The following is a 26,951-nucleotide window of genomic DNA, read 5'->3' on the forward strand; positions in this document are numbered from 1 at the left end:
CTTGTAAAAAAAGAAATATTTGAATGCTTTGAAAGTTGCCCCGTCAAGGCCGCTAACTGGCTGCGGCCTTAGTATCGTCCCTAATGGTAATGCACGATGTCCAACTGTCCTCAGCTAGCAGTGCTGCTATTGAATTTACTGGGCACACATGGGACAGTACAGGGACACATAAACCATGTATTAGTGCCGTAGCCCAACTACCAAGTTCACAGGAGCATGAGGTCGAACTCTAGTGGCAGCAATGGTGGCGTATACCATTTCTGATTTGTTTTCCCTACGACACTGCTGAAGCTTAGAGTAAGCAGGTGACCTGACGGAAACCACGAAACCTTGACGACGACCATCGTGGGTGGACTAGAAAGGACACATTCACAGAGAAAACAGACATTCGACCTCTGAACTGCTGCCGCAGTGAACCAGCGATCGATTAGCGTAGGAATAAAGCATGTTATGAAGCATAGCCGACACACGCAAAATTGCGTCTACAGTGCCACATGGTGATGATCTTAAGGCGGCGTATAGAAGACGTGGTAGTTTAGAAAGTTATCTACTCTTTATCGCTATATCTCCACAACCTGTAAACCCAAGGCTGCCCTTTTGTCATATGTCTGCATGACAAATTGGTGCAGGTTCTGGGTGCAAAGAGGTATTCCAAGCACCAGAAATGGACGCGAAATGGACGAGTTTCTGCAGCCGGAACACCAGTGGACACCCCATTATAAAGGGCAAGCCGAAGGCAATGAGGCCTCCCTCCACAACTGGAACTCCCAGCTGAGAGAGCGACAACCACACGAATTCGTACCGACATGAAATGCCATGCGCAGACCTACGGTGCCATTCAAAACCAGCGGATGCCGAACGCATTTCAGGGAGGAGAATTTGAAGATTTGGAAGATTGACTGGCTAACTTTTAATGTGTCGCTGATTTAAATCACTTGGATGACACCGCAAACCCATGCAACCTCTACTTCAGCTTATACGGCGGCGCACGCAGCCGGTTTTAAAATGGAGAAGGCGTCTTAACTGCGGGCATCAATTCGGGCATTGGTTCATTGAGTGCTGCGCAAACGTTGATCACCTAGAAAAGGTTGAATATGCGCTCCAATCCCCTCTTAAGCTGCAAAATGGGACTGTTAAGATACCAGTCAAATACATAAAGCGTCTAACCACGCGAGTGGATCCTATGGTGCCAGATGGCAAAAACTGTGCCACCCCGCTGAAGCCCTAACGATAGAGATAATACATCATCGGCGGTTTCGCTTATTTCACTGTCAAGCGAACGCTGTATCAAGTCCCGACATTTTCACAGCCTCGTGGAGCAGCAGCGCCCACTGGGTTCGCCAATTTGTTCGCTCTGTCATACGCAAGGAAATTTGAAACTTCTAAGAGAAACAGCCTGCGGTTGGTTCCATTCCCAGTGTTATCTGCGATCAGGTCCAGCAAGCCCATAGGGATTCTTTGCCTAGCGATGTGATGATGGCGCCTGCGCTCACAGCAATTCAGTGCCTGAAACATGAGTAAGCCGCCTTGCGATACTCTGTGCCTACTTTTCACTGCGAAGCCACTGTGCATGGCGAACGTCCAATCTCGATCCAAGCAGCCCACACTGGTTTAGGCTTCGACGGCCGCCTTGCCTCCACGTGGAATATAATATTTGGCACGCTTCGAAGAGAGGATCACTTTGCTGCACTGTGGTGAGGCCGGTCACGCCTACCACGAGTGCCCATGCTGATAACTCGGACTACACCATTTTTCTGTAAACTCGCCGTCTTCCGCAGTTGGCTGCAGGCCAAGGGAAATCGAAGAATATTTCGAGCAGCAGCGTATGTAAGTTTGACGATCTCACAAGTAGTCAGCCTCCGTGACGTGATCCTCAACCATTTGCCCACGTTTCGGAGGAGTGGCACTGCGGCGCTCGCCAAGCACTTGTCTGGAAAACTGACGCGGCATTAGGGAGTTAGGTGCTGACACTCGACGTGCGGAATACCTTCTATTGAGGCTTGCATGAAATGATGAAGATTCAATGAAGATATGATGAAGATTCAATGAAGATAACAGGGTTTACACGCAATGAAGACAATGGACGCCGGCTGCGGTGCCGTGACAATTAATTGCCGGCGTCCTCATAGAATTTGCTGACTTGGTCTCGCTTGACATAAGTGTGCTGATGCACGCCCTCTAGTGGGGAATATTACGCGCGGAATATAACGATACAAGCGGGACGCTGGAGGGGGGCTCCTAAGAGGTTATCATGCCCTGGAATTGATCGTGCATTCGCACAGCGATCGATCACATTGCAATCCTGTTGGGCTGCCGTATAGCCACAAAAACCGTTCGTCTGTCGGCATTTGAAGTTACCTGCCTCACCTGTGGGAGTGATCTCCAGCTTATTCTCGGTACGGACTTTCTTCACAAGTACGGCGTAAGTATACGCAACTGTGAGCGTATCATGACTTTCTCAACAGAATCTTTTTTATTGACATATCGGATCTATTTCGCCCTTCCTCTAAGATTTGCGAAACGGCGCTCCCCAAACATCGAATTATTACCGGTGATTAGGGTTTCATTATTCCACGATAGCTTTTTGGCGTTTCCGCTAAAGAACCCGAGGCCAATCACGCCTAACAGAAGTGCTGCACTGTGGCATCATGGAGCCATCCAGCAATCCGTGGTCCTCGCCCGACGCTCTTGCTGAAAATCAAGTCGGAACACAGTGCTTCGGTTTTGATTATAGGAAGCTAGACAGTGGCGCGAAAATAGACGTTTACCTGCCACCACGCGTTGACAACCGCTTACTCAGGCTTTGCCAGTATTTAGGCAGTATAAATGACGTACACGGTTGCGGCAGTAAATGATTTTATTGAGCATTCTCATCGATTGGTGTGTGTGGCTATTGGCACATTGTGGTCGATGAGCGCAACCGAGTAAAGACTGCGTTTGTAACTCCTGATGGCCTCTATGCATCCCTTAGTTCTTCCTTTCGGCCTCTGTTCTTCTCCAGCCACTTTCCAATGAACGATGACTACTCTTCTCGCTATCCTGAAGTGGAAAATCGCTCTTGTACATCCCGTTGATGTGGTCATCGTCTAGAGCTTCAAAGAACATCTGAAGTGCCTAAGAACGGTCCTTTATGTCATCCGCTCAGCCGACATGACTGTGAGACCTCAAAATTGTCGTTTAGGCTATTGAAGACCAGAAAATTTCGCATGTTGTCGGCGACGATGAAGTTCAGCCCAATCTTCGTAGGACTACTTGCATCGCCGCCTTTCTTGTTCCATCAGACAAAAGAGCAGTATGAAGATTCCTCGGCTTGTGCGCGTATTATCGTGGATTCATTGGAAACGTTTCCAAGACAACCGAATCCTTCACTTGGCTCCCCATAGCAGACCTACTATTCGTGAAGCCTAAGATCAGATAAGTGCCTTCAGAGGCCTACGACCACGCTTGCAGGCAACAGATGTACTCGCCAATTTCGGTCAGGAGGCCACTATAGAGGGGCACACAGACGCAAGCAACGTCGGATTTGGTGATGTCTTTGTACAGCAACACGGCGGCGTTGAACAGGACATAGCTTATGCCAGTCTAACTCTTTTACAAGCTAAGTGTAACCATTTTACTGGAGAAGAAGCATGCTTGGAGGCCCTGTGGGCCATGACAAAATGACAGTCTCACCAATATGGAGGCCTCATCAAAGCGGTGACAGATCACCACTCACTGGGCTGGCTGGCCCGTCTCTGAGATTCGTCATGACTTCCAGATGGCTGGACCCTGCGCTTCCACAAACGTACTATCATAATTATATACAAGTCTGGACGCAAGCATGAAGATGTCAGTGCGCTTTCGTGTCAACCCGTAAAACGTCCCGCGAGGTGTTGAGTGATTTTCTCGGTGTCGTTACTGATTCTGACTTGATGCCGGGGCTGCGACGCGCCTAAGAATTACAGTTACACACTGATCAACTAGAGGGCCGAAAATGAAAGTTACTTGCCACATTCATTTCACACTGTCCTCCTCCTATTTCTGGAGAGGCGTGCTTTACAAGAAAAACGCCCACGGCAACGACGAAGACTGTCACCTCATCGTGTCCACTGGCTTCCGGGACGACAAACCTACATCGGGGCACTTGGGCTTCTCGCGGACTATCGCCTAAGTACGCCGGTTGGATAGCTGGCTACGGCCACTAATTAGAGCTCACCGCTTGTGAAACGCTGTATTGAATGTCCACGTCGCAAGTGACCACTTAAACCAATTAAGCTTCTCAAGGGACTTTTTGACTTCGTGGGCATGGAGCTCCTCCTTGGCATGGACATTTTCAGACCCTTAAATTTATTGTCTACGGGAAACAAATGCATTGTAGTGGCAACAGAGTGCTTGACTAATTTCGCTCAGACACAGGGCTTACCTGATGGAAGACGTTTTCAAGCTCAACTGTGCCAGCGACCGCAAGACAACAGCCACTACCTGCAGACAAATGGGCTGACAAATAGGTCAACTAGGACAATTGTATACGTGCTTATAATGTATGTGGTTGTCCAGTACAAAACATGGGACGAGACTCTTCCGTACATCACGTTTTCATGGAACACCGCAATGCAGAAAACAGCGGGACACCATTCTACCTGGTCTACGGTGGCAACGTGCAAACCATGCTCGGCTCTATGTTACCATGCGAAAAATATGGCAACCTTACTCGAGATGTCATGCGATATCTTCAACGCGCTGAACAAGCCCGTCAGCTGGCCGGAGAGCTCGTCCAGTAGCATTAAGATCAGATACGTTCCAGCCTTCGTCGACTTGACGTCGCTTATCAGCTCGCCGATGGACTCCTAGGTTTGGAGCCCTATTCTACACCCAAGCTTGGAATGGAGAAGTCATTGAAGACGCTTCCTTGTCTGAATGCCGACAGCGTCGAACTGAAGCGCTGCATGTCGTAGGCCTGTAGTTTCACTCCACATACTAGCGTGTGTGCATTCGCGTTCTTACGTGTGTGTGTGTGTGTGTGTGTGTGTTTGTGTGTGTGTGTTTGTGTGTGTGTGTGTGTGTTTGTGTGTGTGTGTGTGTGTGTGTGTGTGTGTGTGTGTGTGTGTGTGTGTGTGTGTGTGTGTGTGTGTGTGTGTGTGTGTGTGTGTGTGTGTGTGTGTGGCAGCGGTGCAGTTATCTTCTGTTCCTGCTATGGTTCTGCATATATGGATGTATGCATCTGTATGTTTATGTACTGTTCGTGTTTTCGTATTTTCTCTCTCTCTTTCTTCGTGACACATCCACTACCTCTCGTGCCCTGTTTTTTTAGAAGCTGTGTGTGTGTATGGGTTTATTTTGGCATGCCCGGAGTCGATGGCTTGAAAAGAGGGGGGGGGGGGGGGTGTCTTCTGCCATAAGGTGTTTGTTTTAAAGCCGTTTGTAGAAGATGAGATAGTTGAGGAACTAGTCCACACGTTATTGTCAGACTTCAGAAAGCAGTAAAACCCCGAAAACTGCCCTTTTCTCATTCCTTTGCGTCCCGATATGTAAACAGACGGACGCCGTTCCTTCGCCAGCAAGCCACGAATTTCGGGGAGGTTCTGTCGGATTCACCACAACAGTTATTGAGCAACAGACGAATAGTTTACCATGACTGCCTTGCTCTTTCATTCCCTTTCAGATCCTGAATCAACCATAAATCTCACAATTGCCTATCGGGACTGCCACTCGTGCAAAGTGATACGGCACAGCTATATTAACGAAGGCGAGTATGCTTCTTTATTTTGCGCATAAGTAAGTGTACACAACGCCTACGCAAAATGCATGCTGCAGCAAAGCAAAAAGAAATAAATGATATTGACTGATAATTACTTGAAGGGATTTAGCGTCTTAAAACAATTCTGTAACTATGAGAGGTACCTTAGAGGTAAAATTGTGGCTGCAACGGTCTTGCAATGCCAAGGTGACACATTACGAACAGTGGCAATATTGAAGACGACAAAGCCTTCTGGAGAGCCGGCGCCACGCAGTTCTTTGCAAGATTTAATGAAGAGTTCTAGCTTGTCCGTAAACATGTTGCGCCTCGCGGAATGCTGGGTTACCGGATATGCGTATGGCAGTCAAGACGCTTGGCATGACATGTCCTGACGCGAAGTTTAGCCATATGGCACAGAAAAATGGCACTGCGGTAGCTTATTATGATATGCGCCAGTGCGGTTCACCGCAGCATCATCATAAACATACGATTGTGCTGCCATACTGCCTTTTTATAATTTTCCTTCAACGAAAACATTTATTCAACAAAAGAAACCTTTAAAAAGCATTCTAGTTATGCCAAGGGTCACGATATGTCGCTACTAAATTTGCTAGTTTCATTGAAAAAGTAAATGCACAACTAGGACCAATCAAAAAGAAAGAAACACAGAAACAGTGAATTGGATGCGAAGCATGGAAGCAAAAGAGATCATAGATGTTTAAAAGAATGAGAAGGAATAAACTAGAAGGAAAAATCTGTAGAATAACACAAAGTGCAGTGCCTTGTTATTTAGGGCTGGAGGTGGTCGTCAAAGGAAAAGAACAAGCCGTAAGATATATTCGCTACTAGATTAGGCAGGTATATGCAGCAGCGAAATTCCGGAGATAACTTCAGGACGTCAACATGGAATTCACCCGATTGGACTCGTAGATAACGCACTACATCCAGGAGCGCTTGGATATAAAGTGGAAGGAAGCATGATGTAGTCAACATTCTTGATAAGCAAGACTCGTTTAGAGGATTGGTGAAAAAAACTCGAAAGGCTCTCCCTTGAGTCTACACTTTAAGGGAAACCTTCACTCTTTAGAGCTTATCTCGTCCCCCAACGATAGCGGCCGTGTTTTTTTGCGTGCATTTATTTCTTCAACGCAGCGCTTTCTGCACACATACGGGTCACGAATGGCATGCGCGTGTCAACGCGACATAGCGTTTCTGAGGGTAAAGAGCGCAGAGTGTTAGATAAAGGAAGTCTGCGGAAGATTTGTGACGAATATTCTTGGGGCATGGACAAGATAAGAGGGCGTAATCACTTCTGAGAGTGTACAGAAAAGAGAACCTCTCGCGACCGAAATAAGTTCACTCTGACAATGGTGTCATCAGCAACCAATGGCCCCTGTTTCCTGCTGAAGAGCGTGACAATTCAATTTGCTACATTAAGCCGCTTCCCGGCGGTTGCTCTCAGCGCGCCAGTAAGCGGCTAACAAGACAGGAACACCGAAATCGAGCGCCGGACAGAAAATGGATGTGGCTTAGCTAAGGTTAAGCCCAGGATGCGAAGCATACCAGCCTTTATTTTAGTTGTTGAACCACTATTTAACCTAGTGAACTGCTGTTGCTTGGCTATATTTGGTTCGGCTAGACGAAGAAACAACTCATGCGTTACTCTGCTGATTCCTTTAGTTTCAAACCAATAAATACGCTTTACCACTACCAATACCGCTATACCGCTGGCATAGCGGTATTGGCAACCTGGTATAGCGGGAGGAGCGGGAGTTAGGCCGCAGTACCATCTGTGCGACCGCAGGCGAGCGCACCAGCTGAGCCTCCGCTTTTGCAGCTGTTATGACGTCATAAGGTAGCTACGTGGCCGCGCGCGGCGCAGCAAGGAAGAGCGTGGTTGTGCGGCTAGTATGCTTCGCATAAAAGAGCAGAGAAGAGATCGACACTTCGCCAGAATGTTGCACATCTGTAACTCGTGAAGGCGAAAGACTGCAGCACACTTGATAATGTATTAGGCTATATATACGATCGGAGAGTCAGATTCCTCCCAAGACACAACGAGCCGCAGCGTGACGTACACGTGTGGCAAGTCGTTGTATGCGACCTTCGGCCTCCTCTCTACGTTGCCGTCTCGCATCGTCACATTGCGGCTTTCGCAGTTCGGGTTTTTTGGCTCGTTTTTCACGCTTAGCTGCGGCTTGGCGCGCTCGTTTAACGCAGTGATACTCACACCAACAATGTGTCCCTTTGACTTCACATTGCTTCCTCTCAGCAGCGAAAAGCAGCACTTGCGGCCCAACGCACTGCGCCCGCCGTTCATCGCACGTCACACTTTGTTTCTCGTTTGGCCAACATCCTCAGCCGTAGCGTACTTCCTAAGGCTGTAGGCAATGCTTTATTGGTGGTTGGGATGCTTGTTTTCGAAACGTATGCTGTTGTGTGTGTTGTAGGTTTTGCGGGGCATGAGCGATTACAGCTTTGCTTGCTTACGCTGGTATGAGCCATTGCTGCTGATGATATTTTTGAACGACTAGGCTAGCCACCGCGTTTTTTTAGGTATGAGCCACTGCAGTAAGCTACTTAAAGTTCTCCCATTAATACGACCGGATCCGTTCCAGGCATATTTAGTGGCACAAGGTAGACATAGAACTCCCCAACCTGTAAACAGGAATAAGCTTAAGGCAAAATAAAATTCTATTGTTCGCGTCTATCTCTACCCCTCTGTGGTACCTTCATAAATGACCACGGAATGTGAACATCGCCGCGCATTCAGTAAAATGGGGGGGAGCAGGGGTGCTTTCTAGGCGTTCTAACGACCTTGCCGGACGTTCTTGGTTCCCGTCTTGCATTGTGTAATCATGTGAGGGAGGCTCTTATGAATTTTTGTAGTAATAATGTCTTGTTGGACAAGGTCGTTCACGGCGCAGGAAGGAATGAATTAATGCCCAGAAAAATCCAAACTGGTAAATCGAAACCTGTGTTTGTTCTGTCCACTATTATGCTTCTTGAGTGGCGTCAGTCACTGTCGCTGGCTGGCCAATGAACATCCATATTTCACGTTTAGACCATTTTGAATTTTCGGCGTTGCTGACGCTCTTCACGGCTTCCTCGTCGGCTTGTTTGTGGTGATGAAAGAATGTCAGCTATATAGCGATAATGTCCGCACTTGAGCGGCTGTGCCTGCGCGGCTGCTGCCTCGCTAGTATTTGTCCGCACTCGCCTTATGCTAGCGTTGGTACCTGGCGTACCTATGTACGTCTGCTCAAAAAGTATGGACATGAAAGTCGATATCTTCAATATAACTGCGCCCAATGCATCCATAATAAAGTCGCAAGAGATAATGCAGCTAGGGTCCTATCCTTGATATGCTCGAAACCGCTTCTTTTTTAAGAAAATACTCGGGATCTTTATGTAGTGCTTTAATTAGGAGACCCAGATTCCTCCACACAGTTTCTATCGCTTAGCTACTGTGATACCCGAAAATATCTTGCAATTGCCAACTTTTTTCAGGCTCTGCAGTACTGACACTCCTGCAGCTGCGTTCTCAGTTAAAGTATTTTAGAAGTATTTCAGGTAATGTGAAAAAATGCCAACTGCATCATCAAATGACAATAACATTTCCAGTGCTAGCGTGAGGAACAAATAACTGCAAAATAAAAATGGACATTCTTGACGTTACCACAAGTATCGAGCAAATACTGAGGCAATTACGGCCTGTAATGTTGGGCTATCCGTGTTTTCTTTTCGAACTAGAAAGCGCAAAACGCCCACGAGATTTTTGTTACCGGCAGTAAGTATTCTAGCCTTACACATAAAGGAGCAAATAGTTTTTCCGTGAGTCTGTGACCATGTATGATAACACTGTGATAAACACGAGGTTGAGGATTTGCATTGCCTCTCCATATCACCGAAAGCTTGCATGTTTACAGGCTTATTGTAGCCGTATCCTTTTGATAAAATCGGCAGCGACAGTTTCGGCGAGGCGAAAGGAGAATATGCTGGATCTCGGCGACTCTCGGCAGCCTTTCTGAAAAAAAAAGGCGTTGTGCAGCATTTGCGAACAAGCCAATTACATTTTTGTAGCGCTCAAGTATACCGCTAGTTTTCAAAGCATTTTAATGTTTTAAAAGATACGTCTACTTACTTGCTGATGCTACCCTATATTCGGTATCCCTGTTTTGCACGTGACTAACATATAGAAGAGTCACTTTCGCTGCGGAGAAGTCCTCTAGCAATGAACAATCACATCATTTGAATATGAAACACGAATCGTTTATTGTTTTGTACCGTACACTGGGCTTCTGACAAGAAGCGCGCTGACTTCAACAGTCTTGGAGTAAGGAAGGTCTGTCGTAACCGATAAATGATGAACGCCGTAGGGCTGGCTGTCAACGCGAGAGAAAATATACTTCGGCGAAATTGAAATCTGTCGATCCTGATGTTGTGTCCACAATCAACTGATTTCTTATTAGTTCTTCGGGAGGCTGCCAGCAGTGAGATGATTCATACTATCAATACCTCTAATGCTAGCGCTGCTGCGATGTAGTATGTCGCAGACGCTGGTGTGTGTCGTGAGATTGCTAGGGAGCGCTCGTGTAGGCAGTCCGGAAGGTTAGTGTTTAAAATAATGCTCGTAAGCAGCCGCGAAACATGCCGCTTGCAAAAGCAAATGGAACCAGAGCCTCAGCAACTTGATCTTTTCACAAATGCTGTCCAGTGAAAGAATTTCTCAGCTTTCGGAATTCTTTGTAGGGTAACATTGCAATGTCAAGAACACTCTTATTCAGGGCTAAATAAGATTTGTATTCTTGTGTAACTGTTTGTCGCAGGATAAATTTACACAATCTCCTTTTAAGAAAGCCAGCTTCTTTTCCTCCAATAAGTTCTACTCTCTCTCATTCAATATTAGTTGGTGAGAGCCACCGCTTTTGTTCAAATTCCTGGGCTTGGCAGCTCCAGAAATTTCACAAGGACCCTGACTGCCTGTATCGCCACCACATGGATGCTCCTGATCCTGCTGCGCATGATCCTACTACTGTGCTGTGCCGTGTGTTATGGCTTTTACTGACATGAACGACATGCGCGCTGAAGAACAACGCGACGAATCCTTACTGTCCATCATCGCTGGAGTGCAGCCTGGCAGCACGAACGGCAGGTGCAGTCCAAGGCGTCATTGACGCGTGGTAGTGGGTAGACGTCTTTTCGCGCGATCTTGTTTAAGTGGCGATAAGCGACGCAAAGGTGCCAGGCACCATCTTTTTTTGTTTTCACAAGAACGACAGACGAAGCCCAGGGGCTGTCCGATTGTTCGGACCATTTTGCGGAGCATTTTGTCCACTTCTGATTGGATGACTCGACGTTCAGCATGCGATACACGATTGGGACGCCGACGAATAGGATTCGTGTCTCTAGTGGCTATACGATGGGGAACACGACATTTTCGGCCTAAAGGCCTGTCTCTGAAATCAAAGATTTCACAGTACGTTCGAGCTAGAAACGTATGTTTGTGGCCTGTGCAGAGGTGAGGTCAGGTACAATCATTTTCGCGAAATAATCTGTTAAGGAACCAGAGCTGTCAGCTGCAATTGGCGCTAATTAACTACTCTCCGCATTGGGACTCCGAATTTGAAATTAGGAACTACCTGAAAATCTGGCCAAGATTATGCCGGCTGAAAGCACTTGAGGACACAGGCTGAAATTGAGAAGCGGTAGAAAGACGTCGTTATTAGTAAGCGTGACGAGCGTACTCGGAACAGCAACGTTCCGGTTCAAAAGCACGTCGACGATGGGGCGAAGTACATATTCACTGTCAGAAACATGTGGCTTGGCGGTCAAATTGACGCAAGTAACTTTCTCGGGTGACAGACGCACATCGTGAAGCGAGCACAAGTGCAGTGGGGTGGTGCTCGCAGCATCGGCGAGTTGAGGCAATTCTAACTGAAGAAGGCTGGTTGCGCAGTCTATGAGAGCAGAATGATTGGATCAAAAGTCCAATCCAAGGATAACGTTGTGAGGGTAGTTGTCGATCACAGCAGAGAGAACGGAAGTAGGCTGGCCGGCTATACTTAAACGCGCACTACACATTTCGAGAACAACCAGTATGCCGCCGTCGGCCACACGAAGCGCTCGGGTAGCTGCTGGGGTGAGGACCTTCTTTAAATGTCTACGTAGGCTAGCACTCACCACATACGCGTGGGCGCCAGTGTCTACGAGTGCTTGGACAGGTAAGTCGTCTATTTGAACGTCAATTACACTTCCCCTTGAGAGTACAGACAGGCGATTATCTGCAGTAGTAGGCAATGTAGCATCACCTCCGAGGGCTCCATTTCTTAGTTTTTCAAAAGGGTGCAGCCAAAAAACAAACCAGACGGGACGAAAGGCGGCGTGGCTGCTCCGCACGGGAAGATAGGCGACGTGTTTGCCGTGAACAAGATGCGTGAGTGCGGCGACGGTGTGACGGTACCATGTGTTCCTAGCAGAGTTGTCGGCGCTGTTAGACTCGGCGGTGGGCAAAACATTGCGGGCGTTTTCATCAAAACATCTCAGGTTGGTCGGCGTGCGAGGTACTGAGGGCGACGAGTTGCGACAGTATCGGGTAACATGACCAATGCGACGACAGGTGAAATACATTGTCTGGTCATCCGCAGTGGTCCACGCAGTCGGTTGCGATAATGCTGAGATAAGCATCGGGGTGGAGCGAATATAGTCAGAGGGCGTTGGTTGGCTCTGGGGTTGGCGACAGTACAGGCGAGGCGAGGCGTTGTCAGCAGTGCCCTTCAGCACATGCGCGACCTTCTCAGCTGTTGTCACGTCGTGATCAGCTTTACGACAAAGCGCCAGCATGCCCTGGATGTAGGAGACATAAGACCTCCGGGGCGGTACTGCGTCAGGAAGCCCTGTTCCTGCTTTACGGCAATTTTACGGCCGCCTTGTTTGCCAAAGAACTGTGTCAACCTTGCATTGGTCCCAGCTGCTTAACCCCTGTTAATGGTTTCGTACCACACGTTTGCCGTGCCTCTTAGGTAGAAAAACAGGTAAGCTAGCATAAACGTAGGGTCCCATCTGTTGATTCCACTCACGCATTCGTACATCGCCACCCACTCATCAACGTCGGCGCCATCGGTGCCGCAGAAAGTTCCAGTATCCTTGTGTTGCATAAGCACAACCGAAGGAGAAAGCGACGTATCTGGCGACGGTGACGCTGGAGGCGGCAACGACGTTGATCCCGCGTGTTCACCGTCATTCATAGTGGGGACGGTGATGCGACGTCCACTGCGGACCTCCGTTGGCAGCCATGGTACCCAGCACCTCCCACCAATATGTAACAGGAAAGTTGGCAGTATAGGTAGACTATATTTAGAATATATATAGACAAGCAGAGTCAGTGTAGTTAAGGATGGCTGAACAGCAGGAACTCGCAGCAGCCAGCGTCTCACAATCTTCGTTCATCTTCTTTTATCCTTCCTGTAACAATATATACACTTTATGGCACATATTGTAATATACAAATTGTAGCCCTTGAGACTAGAATGCATGTCCACATGAAAAAAATGATGTGGATGACAGCGGTGAAGAAATACCTGCAATGAGACTTTCAGTAAAACTTTGATGCTGTTCCACTTACTTATGGCGTATATTTGGTGAATTTGACATTTATGTCGGGTTTGTTTCGCTGTAAAACTCTGTAGTAAATAGAGCCTGCAATCTGCACACCTGTAGGGATAGTTCAACTGGCTGCACGTATACGCTGACCTGATATATGTATGCTACCCTGTGTTATTGTAGTGACCATGAAAAGGAAGTTTATGGTCTGCTTCGAGGAAAAAGTCGCAGTTTCGCGAGAAAGGCGAAGCATCGATTGCGATAGAGAATTATTATTTAGCCCTAATAAGTACGGATAGCAGTGTTAATGGCCACATAAAATTTTAAACACTCGCATACTAACTAAATTAACAAGCATGGTGTCAGCGCGTACACGCAAACATTCGCACATCGCACTTGATCACCGTAGACACTCGCTGTCACAACGCTGGCGTGAGGAAGCATGGTAGCAGGTCCATCGCGTGAACACAAACAGAGCAGCGAACAGAACACGGAAAACTACGAGCAGCCGGCCAACAAAGACTAAGGCCCCAGAGCAGATCGCTCTCGAGATAAAGGCCTCTCGAGCGTGCGAAGCCGAGCCATACCGAGTTGCTGCAGCAATACCACGCTTCCCTCCCCCAACCTGCCCTCGCTCCGATTCCATCACGGCTTGTCACCCGTTCGCCGTCGGCGCGAAGTCGTCGACGTGCTATACAAGCCGGTTGGTCGTTCTGTACTCAAGCGAGCACAGCGAATAAGGCAGAGTCGGAAAAAAGAGAAAAAAATATTTGTAGACTGACGACGATAGACAAATTAAAAGAAACACAAACAACAAAAGAACACTAACACATTCACATAACCTTTATAAATGATGCAGACAAAAGAAATACAGCGAACAGTTAACAGTAAATATAGAACACAAGACACTACACAGAACACACTTAACGGTGATCAACTAAACAGAGTTGAAAGAAAAGAAATAATGGCATACGCATGGCCGAGCTGCAGCAGCAAGTCCATAAAGTGTGGAGTCGACGGCAGAGCTTTCCACGAAGAACGCTGAAAACCAACCTCCTCGCGGTGGATGAGAGTGCTGGGCTGGGTTTCCCAGGAGTCCAGGTCTGACGTCTTCCCCCGAGCAGGTTGAGCTAGCTTGAGGGGGAACTACCGTGAGCTTCGTTGCAGGCGTTGGTTTGTCATCACTTACGTCAACCAATAGCTCGCAGTTCAGGAACGGTTAGGCGGCCAAGGCGAGGCTGGACGGCATTAGCTCCTTGACTCTTCTCAGCAAATTGTAGGCTTAGCTTCTAGACTGCTTAGCTCAGTCTGATACCTGCGTTTAAATAACTTCTCATTTCCATAGTTCCCTGTGTTGAGGAACGGCAAATATTCGTAACGATGCAATCAAGTTCACCCAATTGAATCCCGGCTCCTCCCAAGGTCTTGGCTGCGCCCCTTTTATGTTGGGGCGAGGGAACGGTTTATTTCCCCCTGCTTATAGAAGGCGGGCACTTGTATTGCGTCAGACACGCACACCCTTGAGTGCGCGGCGGGCCTCTATTGTTCGTTCACAAACACAGGAGAAACGATGGCAGCCGGCCATACAGCGCTGTCGGCACACATGCACTGTCAGTAATTTGTGGGCACAGGATCACACATAGACACCACATATTTCGGAGTATTCGCACCCCGACTTTCTTAGTAAGCTTCACAATGCACCCGTGGGAAAGAAGAGAATACACAGGGGTTCTTGCAAAAAGCTGTCGGGGCGTCTCGGTCGCGCCGACGAAACAAAGAAAAAACACAATCTCTAAACTTGCCTTCGGCTATATTCGGCCGCTTGCCCGAGTGGCTGCCAATAGCTCTCTTGCTTGCCGGCCCTTATTTCGACGACCTTTTCGCGCCCGTTGATCATTGCTTCGCCGAATCGTATAATGCCGCACCGTAACATGTTCCTTGCGCGCGACCGAAAACGGCGCGCTTCCGCCCCGTTTCCTCCCTTTCGCGCGTGGACTGAGTCGTGATTGTCCGCTCACGCTCGCGCGCTTCCCCTCGCGCACACAGCATACTGCATGCGATGACTGAGTTATCGCCTTTGGACTTTCTACGGAACATCATGCTGGCGACAACTGCAAGAACGCACCCGGAGTGTCCATGTAATTGCTATCACAATAAAAAAAAATACGTTGTAGAAGCAACCACACTACAGAAACGTGGGCGGTTCCAGGTAATATTGCAGCCGTGTTTGGATTGCCTTAAGTTTGCAAGACATGCAAGGAAGAAATAATGACACTGCTAAAGTAAAGAGCGTGGTTTTGTTTGAGTCACTGCATGTGCATTTATGAAGATGAAATGTGTGCTAAGAAATCACTTCGACTTGCACAAGTACCTACTATGTGTTAAAGCCATCATTGCTTATGACGACATCGAGTTAACCTGGTTAAATTAGTTTCGTGGTGTCTAAACAAACCCCTGCACAATAATTCTGTACAGTATATCGAAAATCCAAACATAATCCTGTCATTGAGCAGTAACGCACTGTGGTTGCAGTTTGCCATGAAGAGCGGTCATTTACTGTGGAACATGTCCACAATAAATAGGTGATTGTTGCTATGTACAAGACTGCACAAATATTCTGACCAACTATGCAGCTACGAAACAGCTGGAAATACTCCATTGCAGTAGGAGTGATCTTTCCCAGAGAAATGTCAAAAACTCGGATGATACAGCATGCGCTCAATCCTGATTATGGTGTCGGCAATACCAGTTGAGAAGGGTTAGCGCGGTTCCTAAGAATGGTTTCAGTGCACAGGAGTTGGCGATAATCGTAGACACACTACTTCAGGCTCATTAAAGCTGGGCTAATACGACATTGATTTCGGCCTGCCGACTGTCGGCGACAGCGTTTTTTTCCTTCATGTCTGCGCCTCTGTCCCACTGCACCCAAGCCGAACTCTCCGCCGGCTGTCGGCAGATTGTTGGTGTCGGTACACTGTGAGAGAGGCGCCGACAGGAAGAGAAAAATGATGTCGCTGGCAGTTAGAAGACCGAAATGGGTTTCGGGTTGGCAGAGTGTGAGTGGACCTTTAGCGATTCCGCAGTCGATGGTTTGCTGACGCATCTAGCAAAAGGATCACCTGGAAGGTCACAGCGGTAAGTTCTTGATTTCAGATATGATGTTCAACACTTTCTTTCTCCCGTTCTTATAAAGACTGCCGAGAAAAGATCAAATTTAAATATGGGAAACAGTTTGTGAACACTAGGTAGATATGACCATAGCGGAAAGTATCAACAGACAGAATGTGCTGCCCCTTGCAAATAAACGAAGCAAAAGTGGGCCATGAATTGCAAGTAAATAGGTGGTCAAAAGTTTCCAGGCCTCAGCTTGCGCGAACAGGATTACTTCATGCCCAGGTGGCGTGTCAGGTATCTGATTATAAGAGCCCCAAGGCTTTTGCGAAGAGGGTAAGGTGCACTGTTTCTCACCACCCAGAGCTTCCGAGTGCCAAAATTACTCAAGCAACCGTGGAACTTGCTTGAGAGAAAACGTTGTCGAACACGCTGTGGCCTCGGAACTTTTGACCACCCCTGTACATTTAGTACACTAAGCACGGTCATAAAGTGCAGTTTCCCAGTATACTTATAACTACAGGAATATATTAATGAGGAGTGCACCATTCAGCCCATGACTTACACGGCTTTATGATTATTTTTCTAAATCTCCTCTTCATCTGAGCAACCCAACATGGCTTCACGACTGGCTTTTCGTGCGACACACTGAAGATGGAGTTTATTCCCGATATTGCAGAGTAAATTATGGCTAATAGATTGACCGCTCTGGTTCAGATTTTAGGAAAGTGTTTAATTGCAGTTGTCCCCTTTTGCATTGCCAAAGTTCTCGCTTGTTAGTTCGGCTACTGCACTGCTAACATGAATAAAGACCTGTTTGTATTAACATTGAGTCATCCTTGATGATAAACGCTGTCATAATGTTGCGTAGTCTCGGGTGACCCTCGGTGATCATTGATGAGACCGCTGATATTTCTGATATTTATGAATGACATTGGTGATCATGTCTCTTTCTGCTTAGTGTACTGCTCGATTCATTGAAATACCACGCGCCAAGGGGATGCTCTTCGATTGTAAATTGGCATAAATTCTATAATGCCCCAGTGCCTCACATGAAGATTTATACAAATACTATTATGGCCTTTAGAAAAAAGAAAGATTCATGATTTTATGAATGGTTACCTGAATACAAAACTTTATCCGTCATTTGCATGAACAATGTTTTCATGAATACGCAAGTAGGTAAGCTACTATTTAGGCCAAACAGCTGCCTAAGCATTCTGCAACGTAACTTCAATCCAGCCCCAGTTCACCTCAGAAAGGGTTTCGTATATAGGTCTAACTTTAACCTTATCTTAAATAGGAGTACAGTGCCTGCGATGCCTTGACAAAGTTGAGTATTGATAAGCTGCAGCAGATCCAGCCTAGAGCCGCTCTATAAACCACAAATAATTATATTTTGGGATAGAAACATGCCGAAATGCGAGGGTAAGTACCTTTGTTTATCGTTGCTCTCATACGAAAGTTCTTAAGTTTTTTCATAGTTGAAAAGGTGCCTCAGTTAATAGGACAAGAAAAAAAGCTCTCACAAAGTGGAACATAAACCGAAAAGTCTGTTAGTGAAGAGAACTACGCGTTTCACCGCACAGGTCGCCCCTTAAACTGCCCGATGAAGTCTCTAGAGCCTAGGTTTTAAGGCCTGTTTCTTTTTTTCAGCGCACCATGCATGAGTATAAGAGCCTGTAGCTTCATGTACTTCTTAGATTTTTTTTGCTTTCTTCTCGTTCTGCCGATATTCCTTTCACAGCGTAAGCTTTTTGATCCCGGACATTGCTGAGCGTGCTTACAGGGTGCTATTCGTTGCTGCTGCTGTCCATCGGAAAAGCTTATACTTGAAAAACTCAATTACGTGCCCAGTGATGGGCGCGATACTCAGTGCCCCAGCACAGGTGTCTAAGTATAACACTAAGTAAGCGCTAGGAAACAATAACACATCTATTTCAACCTTGCCAACGCGTACTAGCTCTTTTGCCGTGATCGCTGTTTCTGTCAGGTTCGTAGAACACGTACACGAGAACACGATGTGCGCACTTTGGATTCCTTTACGCCAATGACGCAGTACTAAAGGGAGCAAATATATAGCAGTTTAATAAATGCTTCCCGAATGTCAGGCTTCACATAGGTTCCAAGATTTTCATGGGATCTGCAAAATTTGTTTTAAGATACATAATTTTTCATGTGTCCGAAGTGTATAGTTGATTGCCATTTTCTGAATTTTTTGAAATTGTATTATTTTCTTGATTTTTTTCGATTTCTTGCTAAGCTGAACAGAGAAAGAGTATCTGTCTGCGTCTCAATTCATCTATGTCCACCGAATGTGCTACATTGTTGTTCCTCACTCCCCCCTACAGTATTGATGCATGCGCGCCTCAGGTACCGTAAGTACATAGATACATTAGTACCTTCAGAAACGATTTTTTACGTCTACTTCCAAGTGGGAGTTCTCGCTGGCCAGTAAGTTGTATCAATCAAGCGATTCGAAAGGAAGGGCCTCAGCCATCCTCCAAACTGCAGTAAGTATTACGGTAGTACTGGTGATCGTCAATAAGGGGTTTAATCGAGGAAGTGCAAGTAGACAGTAACAACGGACATAATATAATATGTATTCGAAGAAATGTGGCGTTAAGTACCAAAAGAAGGCACGCAGCAGCGGCTGAAAGTGCAAAGATTTCTTAAGACGCTTAAAGTGCTCAATCAGGGTGTATCGTTGCGCCGTTAAAGATGAGGCAGTTGTGCCATACTGAATGAACACTTTTTCCATATTACAATGTCTTCTCAGTCCACCGTTAATGTAGGTATTGCTCATTACATTACTTTGCCGTCATGTCATCTTAAAAACTTATTAGTACAATTTTTTATGCAGGTAAAGGTTGCAGCATGTGGGTGACTGGTGCTGAACTCGGCCAGCCCCATCCATGTTGCGAGTATATCTTCGAACTGCTCTGTGGATTCCACCCTACCTACCAGATCTACGATGAGAGCTGCCAATAAAAATGCTCCCGGTGATGCAAAACATTGTTGTGTAATATGGGACATTCGAATACAGCAAAACAGTACTTTTGGACCTAAAGACAAGAACGCCCTCAAAGATTCTGAAGCATTTTATAGCAGTCGAATGCAGAAGCAGCCTGCGAGATTCCTCTCTTTTGAGAGCAAATGGCATATAATTGCAGTTCCTTGGAGAAAGCCATTTTCCTTTAAAGATTGTGCTTACACAATATGCTAAGTACTAAATCTTTTACATAAATATTTTCTATTGAACTATTACGAGGCATTAGGTAACGTGATTGAGAAAATAGACAATGAGTGTCAAAATAGCAAGTCATATATTGAACGGTTACCGGGTCCGTTTCATAAAAAAAAACAAAGTAAATTCTGGAATGCCAATTTTACATTACCGTATCAAAGGCATCAAAAATCTTCATTGCGTCACTCTTCATCACTCTTCAAAAACACTTCATTGCATCACTCAAATGAACGAACCAATGCAGGTCTACTTCTCTTTCTTCAGCGCATACTACACTTTCAAACGAGGCACCACAAAAGCAGACTTTCAGTTGCTCTTACACGATCGTTGAAGTATGCTGCAGAGCAAAACTTTTCACTACGAGATGAGATGCGAAAGCGTGGCGTATATTCGTCTTATTTACATTGCGTTAGCCAGCTGTTACAGACCAATAGAGCTAGCAAGTCTATGGAAGCTGCTTGAAAATTGTAAACCAGCGCAGTCTCATAAACTATTAAATTACCTTACAGCCTCTTCAAGGGAATATTATGACGAGGATGATGAAGCGACGACATTATGTCGACAATTTGTGAATGAGAGCTTCATGACACTAATTGATGATGGATATTGTTTCTTGGCGCAAGGACAAGAACTGGCCAAAGAGCGCCATGACATTTGGTGATGGATGGCAATGAGTATCGGTGAATATGCCGGTAATCGAGTAAAAGCTGTAAATGGTGTAAAATATGTACCAATTAAAACAATGTCAATGAAAAGTGAGTCCTATGGTTGTAAAAGTACGTTGAGAACGATAAGATACTAAAACATGTTAATTTATAGCAGCACCAGTGCCTCGGTTGAGCCCTTCAGTGCAAGGGCTGCGAGGCATGTGCTCTGTAAGTGATTTGATTGCAGCTTCAGCCTCTAGGCAGAGGCTGTGCTACAAATAGCCTGGCCAAATAATGTCTATGGTATTTGTTTCTTCTAAGAATTTGAGAACTAATTTAAAATTAAATAGAGGTTCATTGCCTAAAAAGAAGACTGGGTGTAAAGGTACAATATGATGGTATAAGAAAAAGAAGAAGTTTTTTCTCTCCATTTCTAATAATGGGCACTGAACGAGAACATGAAGGACTGTAAGTCTACTGCCACACCTAGTGCATGTTGGAGGGTCAGTTCCAGTAAGAATATACGAATGAGTGCTATAGGTATGCCCAATTCTTAATCTACAGATCAGTACTTCCTGGTGTCTTGTTTTTTTCTCAGAGATCCAGTTGCCTATCTTTGGTTTGATTAGATGCAGTTTGTTGGATACCTGAGTGTCCCATTGCCTTTGCCAATATTTCCGTAGTTTATGTTGTAAGAAAGGCTTAAGATCTGTGTAGGGTACAGGTATATTGAGGTCTTCATCACAAAAGCTACAGATGAAGCCCTTTGGTCAACAGCTACGTTGCCCTCTAGGCCTCTATGGCCAGGCACCGAACAAAGAACAATTGTTTGGTTCGACATATAGGCTGAGCATAGAAGGTTGTAGACTTGATTAAGGATAGGGTTGTTGTGTTTTCGTAGATTTGATATGCCACTAACAACGCTTAATGAATCTGTGAATATGACAGCCTTTATTATACCTGTTTGTTTTATATGTTTCACAGCAGAGAGGATCGCGTATGCCTCCGCTGTGAAAATGCTGGTGTTTGGATTTGGTGCACCGGACGTTGAGAATGACGGTCCGAGAGCTGCATAGGCTACACCATAAGTAGACTTTGAAGCGTCTGTATAAAACTCCGCGCAGGAGTACTTCGCCTGGAGTTCGAGGAAATGTGAATGTATGTGTACCTGAGGTGCATGTTTTGTTAGTGCGACGAAAGACATATCACATTGGATATTCTGCCATTCCCAAGGTGGTGCAATGTTAGTGGGAGTCATTAGGACTGTTTCTCGATGTCATATACCAGTTTCATGAGGCAGTTCTAAGCGCACAGATAGAGGAGGTCGAACAGATGGGCGGTTATGGTAAAGTCTTGCAGAAGATAAGTCATGTACAGTTGAATAACACGGATGTTCGTTATTCGATTTACATTTTAAAAAGTAGGAGAAGGTTAGATACGTTCTGCGCAGATGTAACGACCATTCGTTCGCCTCCACATACAGACTTTCCACAGGACTTGTCCTAAATGCGCCTGTTGCCAGCCGTATGCCTAGATTGTGGACTGGGTCGAGAGTTCTGACAGCACTATCCGATGCGGATTGGTACACCACAGCTCCATAGTCGAGGCGTGATCGTACAAGGCTCCTATATAGGCTAAGCAAACACCTCCTGTCACTGCCCCAGTTTGTTCGAGAAAGTAGCTTCAGCAGGTTCATTGTCTTCAGACACTTCGCTTTGAGATATTTCAAGTGCGGAATAAAATTAGGTTTTGTGTCCAAGATAATACCTAAAAATTTGTGTTCAAGGCTGACCGACAGTCGTTGTCCATTAAGGTGAATAGTGGGTCCTGGTGATATGCCTCTCTTGTTTGAGAAGAGAACACATGTGCTTTTCTGAGGGTTAAATTTAAAACCATTTTCTTCTGACCACTTTGAGAGTTTGTTCAGGCCAAGCTGTAACTGTCTCTCGCAGATGCTAAGATTGCATGATCTAAAAGCTATCTGTACATCGTCTACATAAACCGAGTAAAAGAGTGTGCGAGGTATGATGGTATGTAAGGAGTTCATTTTCACAATAAAGAGCGTACAACTCAGCACTCCACCCTGCGGTACACCTGTCTCTTGTACGAATGATCGTGACTGCACATTGCCAACTCTAACACGAAACGTTCTGTCAGACAGGTAGTTCTCAATAATGGACAGCAAGTTGCCACGTGTACCCATTCCAGAAAGATCCCGAAGGATCCCGAAGCGCCACGTAGTGTCATACGCCTTTTCCATATCAAGGAATACAGATACGACAAGCTGTTTGTGGATAAAGGCTTCACGGATGTACATTTCCATGCGGACAAGCTGGTCTGTCGTCGACCTACCTTCCCTGAAACCGCATTGGTATGGGTCTAATATTGTGTTGGTTTCCAGATAGTGGAGCAAGCGTTTATTCACCATCTTTTCAGAGTTTGCACAGGCAGCTTGTCAACGCTATCGGCCTATAACTGTTTGCCAAGGAGGGGTCCTTACCCTGTTTGAGAATGGGAATTATAATGGCCTCTTTCCAGACAGAGGGAATCTGGCCGCAAGACCATATACCATTGTAAAGGAAAAGAAGAGTTCTCTGTGTTTCAGATGGCAGGTGCTTTAACATTTCATATATTATGCGGTCCGAGCCTGGGGCAGATTTATTGCAGCCGTTTAGTGCTGCTTGAAGCTCTGCTATGCCAAATGGTCTATTGTATACCTCACGTTTTGCACTTTTTGTACTAACTGCTGCCGTTCTATTCGTGTTTTTTGTGTTTGAAATGTGTCAGAGTGGTGCGACGAACTGGATATGCGTTAAAAATGTGCGCCTAAAAAGTTCGCCTGGTCTTCCATGCTATTTCCCTGTGTATTTACTAAAGGTAGCGAGTAAGGTTGTCGACCTTTTATTCTGTGCACTCTATTCCAGACCTTTGTCTCATCCGTGTAAGAGTTAATTCCTGATATATATTTTTGCCATCTCTCTCTTCTAGCTTGTCGGCGCGTTCTCCTTCCCTGAGATTTGACATGCTTGAAATTAACAAGGTTTTCTGCCGTCGGAGAATCGCGGAGCAACCCCCATGCTTTGTTCTCCTTTTTACGCGCGTTACGACACTCCTCGTTCCACTACGGAACACGGCGCTTGTTAGATGACCCCTTTGTTTCTGGGATACATTTGGTTGCGGCATCTATCAGAAAAAAAGTGAAGTATTCAACCGCAGCTTCCAGGCTTAGAGCACAAATGTCAGCCCACGATATCAGAGTAATTTTTTGGAACTGTTCCCAGTCGGCTGAATCAGTTTTCCACCGAGGAAACTGTGGGAAACCTTCATTCATCTTCGGTGTAGACAGAACTATCGGGAAATGGTCGCTCCCGTACGGATTTCTCATAACATTCCATTTAAGATCAGGTAAAAGGGTGGCAGATGCAATACTGAGGTCTATAGAGGAATAGGTTTTATGTGCAGTATTATAATATGTAGGTGCCTTACTACTCAAGACATGCACCAGAAGAAAAGAGAAACTGTTCAATCAGTCGACCTCGCACATCGCAATGAGAGTCACCCCATAGGTTGCTGTGTGCATTTAAATCTCCTAGGACCAAATAGGGTTGAGGTAATTGATCTATTAATGTATGGAATTCATGTTTATGGAGCTGATAATGCGGGGGTATGTACAGAGAGCAGATAGTAATAGGTTTGTTTAGAAGTATGGCTCGAACGGCCACTGCCTCTAGAGGCGTTTGTAGTTGTAGATGTTGGCACGCTATACCTTTGTCTAGTATAATGGCTACACCACCAGATGATGCGATGGCATCATCACGATCTTTACGAAAAATAACATAATGACGAAGAAAGTTAGTGTGTTTAGATTTAAGATGGGTTTCCTGTACACACATCACTTTTGGAGTGAGTTCGTAGAGAAGTTCTTGAACATCATCAAGGTTTCTTAGGAGACCTCTGACGTTCCACTGCATAATTAGCGTGTCCATATTGAAGTTAATTTGGTGCTGTGTGTACGGAAATAGAAGTTATGCCTTAGATTACAGAGCTCTTTCGAGGCCCTGTAACCGGGGTTTTGCTTTTTCTGAAGCGCTCGAGGGAGCCTCGCCGCTCCTTAGGCGCTTGTTGCGCCTTGAGGGTAGGTGTAGTGGCCATTGCCTCTAGTGAGGCGCCGGACACGTGCTCTTTCGAGCGAGAAGTTACCAGCGAGGGTCCCACCTTGGAGGGCAAGACCCCTGCGCCCACCAGCCCGGAGGTCGATCGGGCTCCCTGAGGGATTTGGCTGCGCCGGTTGTTGTCAGCGCTGGAAGGGGCCGGGGAGGTTGGGGCAGCCTCGGCTGCGCCCACCTTCTAGGTCGATGGCCCCGACTGCTGTGTTGGCGTAGCAGTGTCAGCTGCGGCCGCCGGGGGGGGGGGGGGGGGGCGGGTGGCCTCACTGCCGCCTCACTGGGTGTGGGTCGGACAGCCGCCGGAGACCGTTGTGGCGCTGCCCCCTGACGCGCCACTTCGGCAAAACTGGCCTTAGGAAGGTATGCAACCCACCTGCGTGCCTCTTTGAATGATATGTTTTCTTTTACTATGATAGTGACTATTTCTTTTTCTTTCTTCCAAGACGGGCATGACCGCGAGTATACGGCATGCTCGCCATCACAGTTCACGCAGTGTGGAGCGTTTTCGCACGTTTCAGAGGCATGGTCACGGGAACTACATTTTGCACATGTCTGGCGGCCTCGGCAATTCTGTGAGCTGTGGCCGAATCGCTGGCAACAAAGCATCGTAGGGGATTTGGAATGTACGGTCTCACTCGGATTTTCACATACCCTGTCTCGATAGTGTCAGGTAGGTTGCTTGAGCCAAATGTAAGTATTAGGTGCATGGTATTGATTTCTTTTCCGTCACGTCTTATTTTAATTCTCTTAACATTGATCACGTTCTGATCATTCCAACCCTCTAGAAGTTCAGCTTCAGACAATTCTAGCAGATCAGCATCCGATACAACGCCACGAGTAGTATTCATGGTACGGTGTGGGGTCACTGTGAGTGGAACACCCCCAAAAGATACAAGTTTGGACAGTTTTTCATATTGTTTCTGATCGCGGAGCTCTAGGAGAAGATCACCGCTAGCCATTTTCGATGCTTTGTATCCGGGACCGAATACTTCCGTCAGAGTTTTCGAGACAACGAAAGGCGAGATCATTCTTACCGTTCTCTCAGGCTTATCAGAGTGGATGGCATGAAAGCGGGGAAAGTTTTGTGTACGATTGCCAAAAAACTTAAAGACATCTTCGGTGCGCCCTCGTTTCTGAGCGCGATCAGGAAGTTTGGGGAAAAAGGTTTCCATGAAAATGTATAAAAATTCGGGAACAGCGCCAACCGCCCAACACGGAGCCCAACGAGGGGACGCGGCAGAGCTTGCATACAAGTCTGCACGATGCCAGTCGTACGCCGTCACTATAACCGAATATGGTGTACCCAAGGTTGGATAGCCACACAGGGTTAACCCTTGCCGCCAGGAAAAAAGAAGTAAAAAGAAGAGAGAAGGAGACAGGAAAGGTCAAAAAGTGAGAGATAAAGACGAAGATTGAAGGATTGAAGGAGGGAGAGACAGGAAAAGGCGACTGCCGATTTCCCCCGGGTGGGTCAGCCCGGGGGTGCCGTCTATGTGAAGCAGAGGCCAAAGGGGTGTTTTGCCTCCGCCGGGGGGCCTTAAAGGTCCAAACACCCAGCATCGGCTCAACCCCCAGGATCTCCTTTTCCCCAGACACGGCTAAGCCGCGCACGGCTACACGCGGGAGGTTCCAACCCTCATGTGCTCGGGTCCGTGGTGTCGCAACACACCAAACGCCTGCTCACGCAGACGCCCCTGCGGGGAGCTTCATGACACTGACGCAATCATTAGAATGGAAGGACGATGAAATGATGGCGATGGCGTGACGACGGTGGCGTGGCGATGACAAAACAGCTACGAAAACACCGCAATTCTGTGACGACAACACAAAGCCTGCGATGACCTGAGGACGACAGCCTCATAACAACATCATGATGACAATGAAATATGACGAAACTGTGACAACAACGACATGGAATTTCGACATTGAAATTGGGATAGTATTACGTCGAACGCGCGAGGACGAGGGCGTGACGATATTGAGACAACAGTGAAGTAATAATGACGAGGACCGCATGACAGCTACGAATTACGAGGATGATTGAAAGATCGCGATTTTGCAAGGGCGGCATCGTGACCACGGCGTAATGACGGCGATGGAACAACGAAGACTCTGTGACGACGATGGCATTGTACAAGGGCATTCAGACGCTGGAATAGCATCGGTGCCAGGATAAACAGCAGTGGAGCCAGGAATGTTGTTTTAAGCCATACATTTCGACAAGGGGAGTTGCATTATTCGAGCAAGGTGCAAGTGCTTCACTTAGCAGCGTTTATATGCACGCGTAGCATGCTGCAGTATCAAAAATTTACCTACATTAAGATGCCCCCTAATGCGATATTTCAGCGAAGCTCTACACGTGTTTTCATTTCGCCATGTATTGGCTGGAACGGACACTGAACCTCTCGAGTAGTACGTTGCAAATCGCGTGGAGTGTCGGGCGACTGCCCGAAACTGTCGCC

General features: G+C 46.6%; 1 protein-coding gene across 1 annotated transcript in view; it reads left to right on the forward strand.

Moving 5' to 3' along the window:
- LOC139054794 (uncharacterized) overlaps positions 1-19,420 on the forward strand; it is an 85,215-nt gene extending 65,795 nt beyond the window's left edge. Inside the window, exons 5-6 of the mRNA XM_070532415.1 lie at positions 5,642-5,725; positions 19,293-19,420. Of these exons, the coding sequence (XP_070388516.1) occupies positions 5,642-5,725; positions 19,293-19,420 (212 nt within the window). The remainder of the gene's footprint in view (positions 1-5,641; positions 5,726-19,292) is intronic.
- Positions 19,421-26,951: the final 7,531 nt, after the last annotated feature.

Source organism: Dermacentor albipictus, chromosome 1, assembly GCF_038994185.2.
Source record: "Dermacentor albipictus isolate Rhodes 1998 colony chromosome 1, USDA_Dalb.pri_finalv2, whole genome shotgun sequence".
Classification (NCBI taxonomy): domain Eukaryota; kingdom Metazoa; phylum Arthropoda; class Arachnida; order Ixodida; family Ixodidae; genus Dermacentor; species Dermacentor albipictus.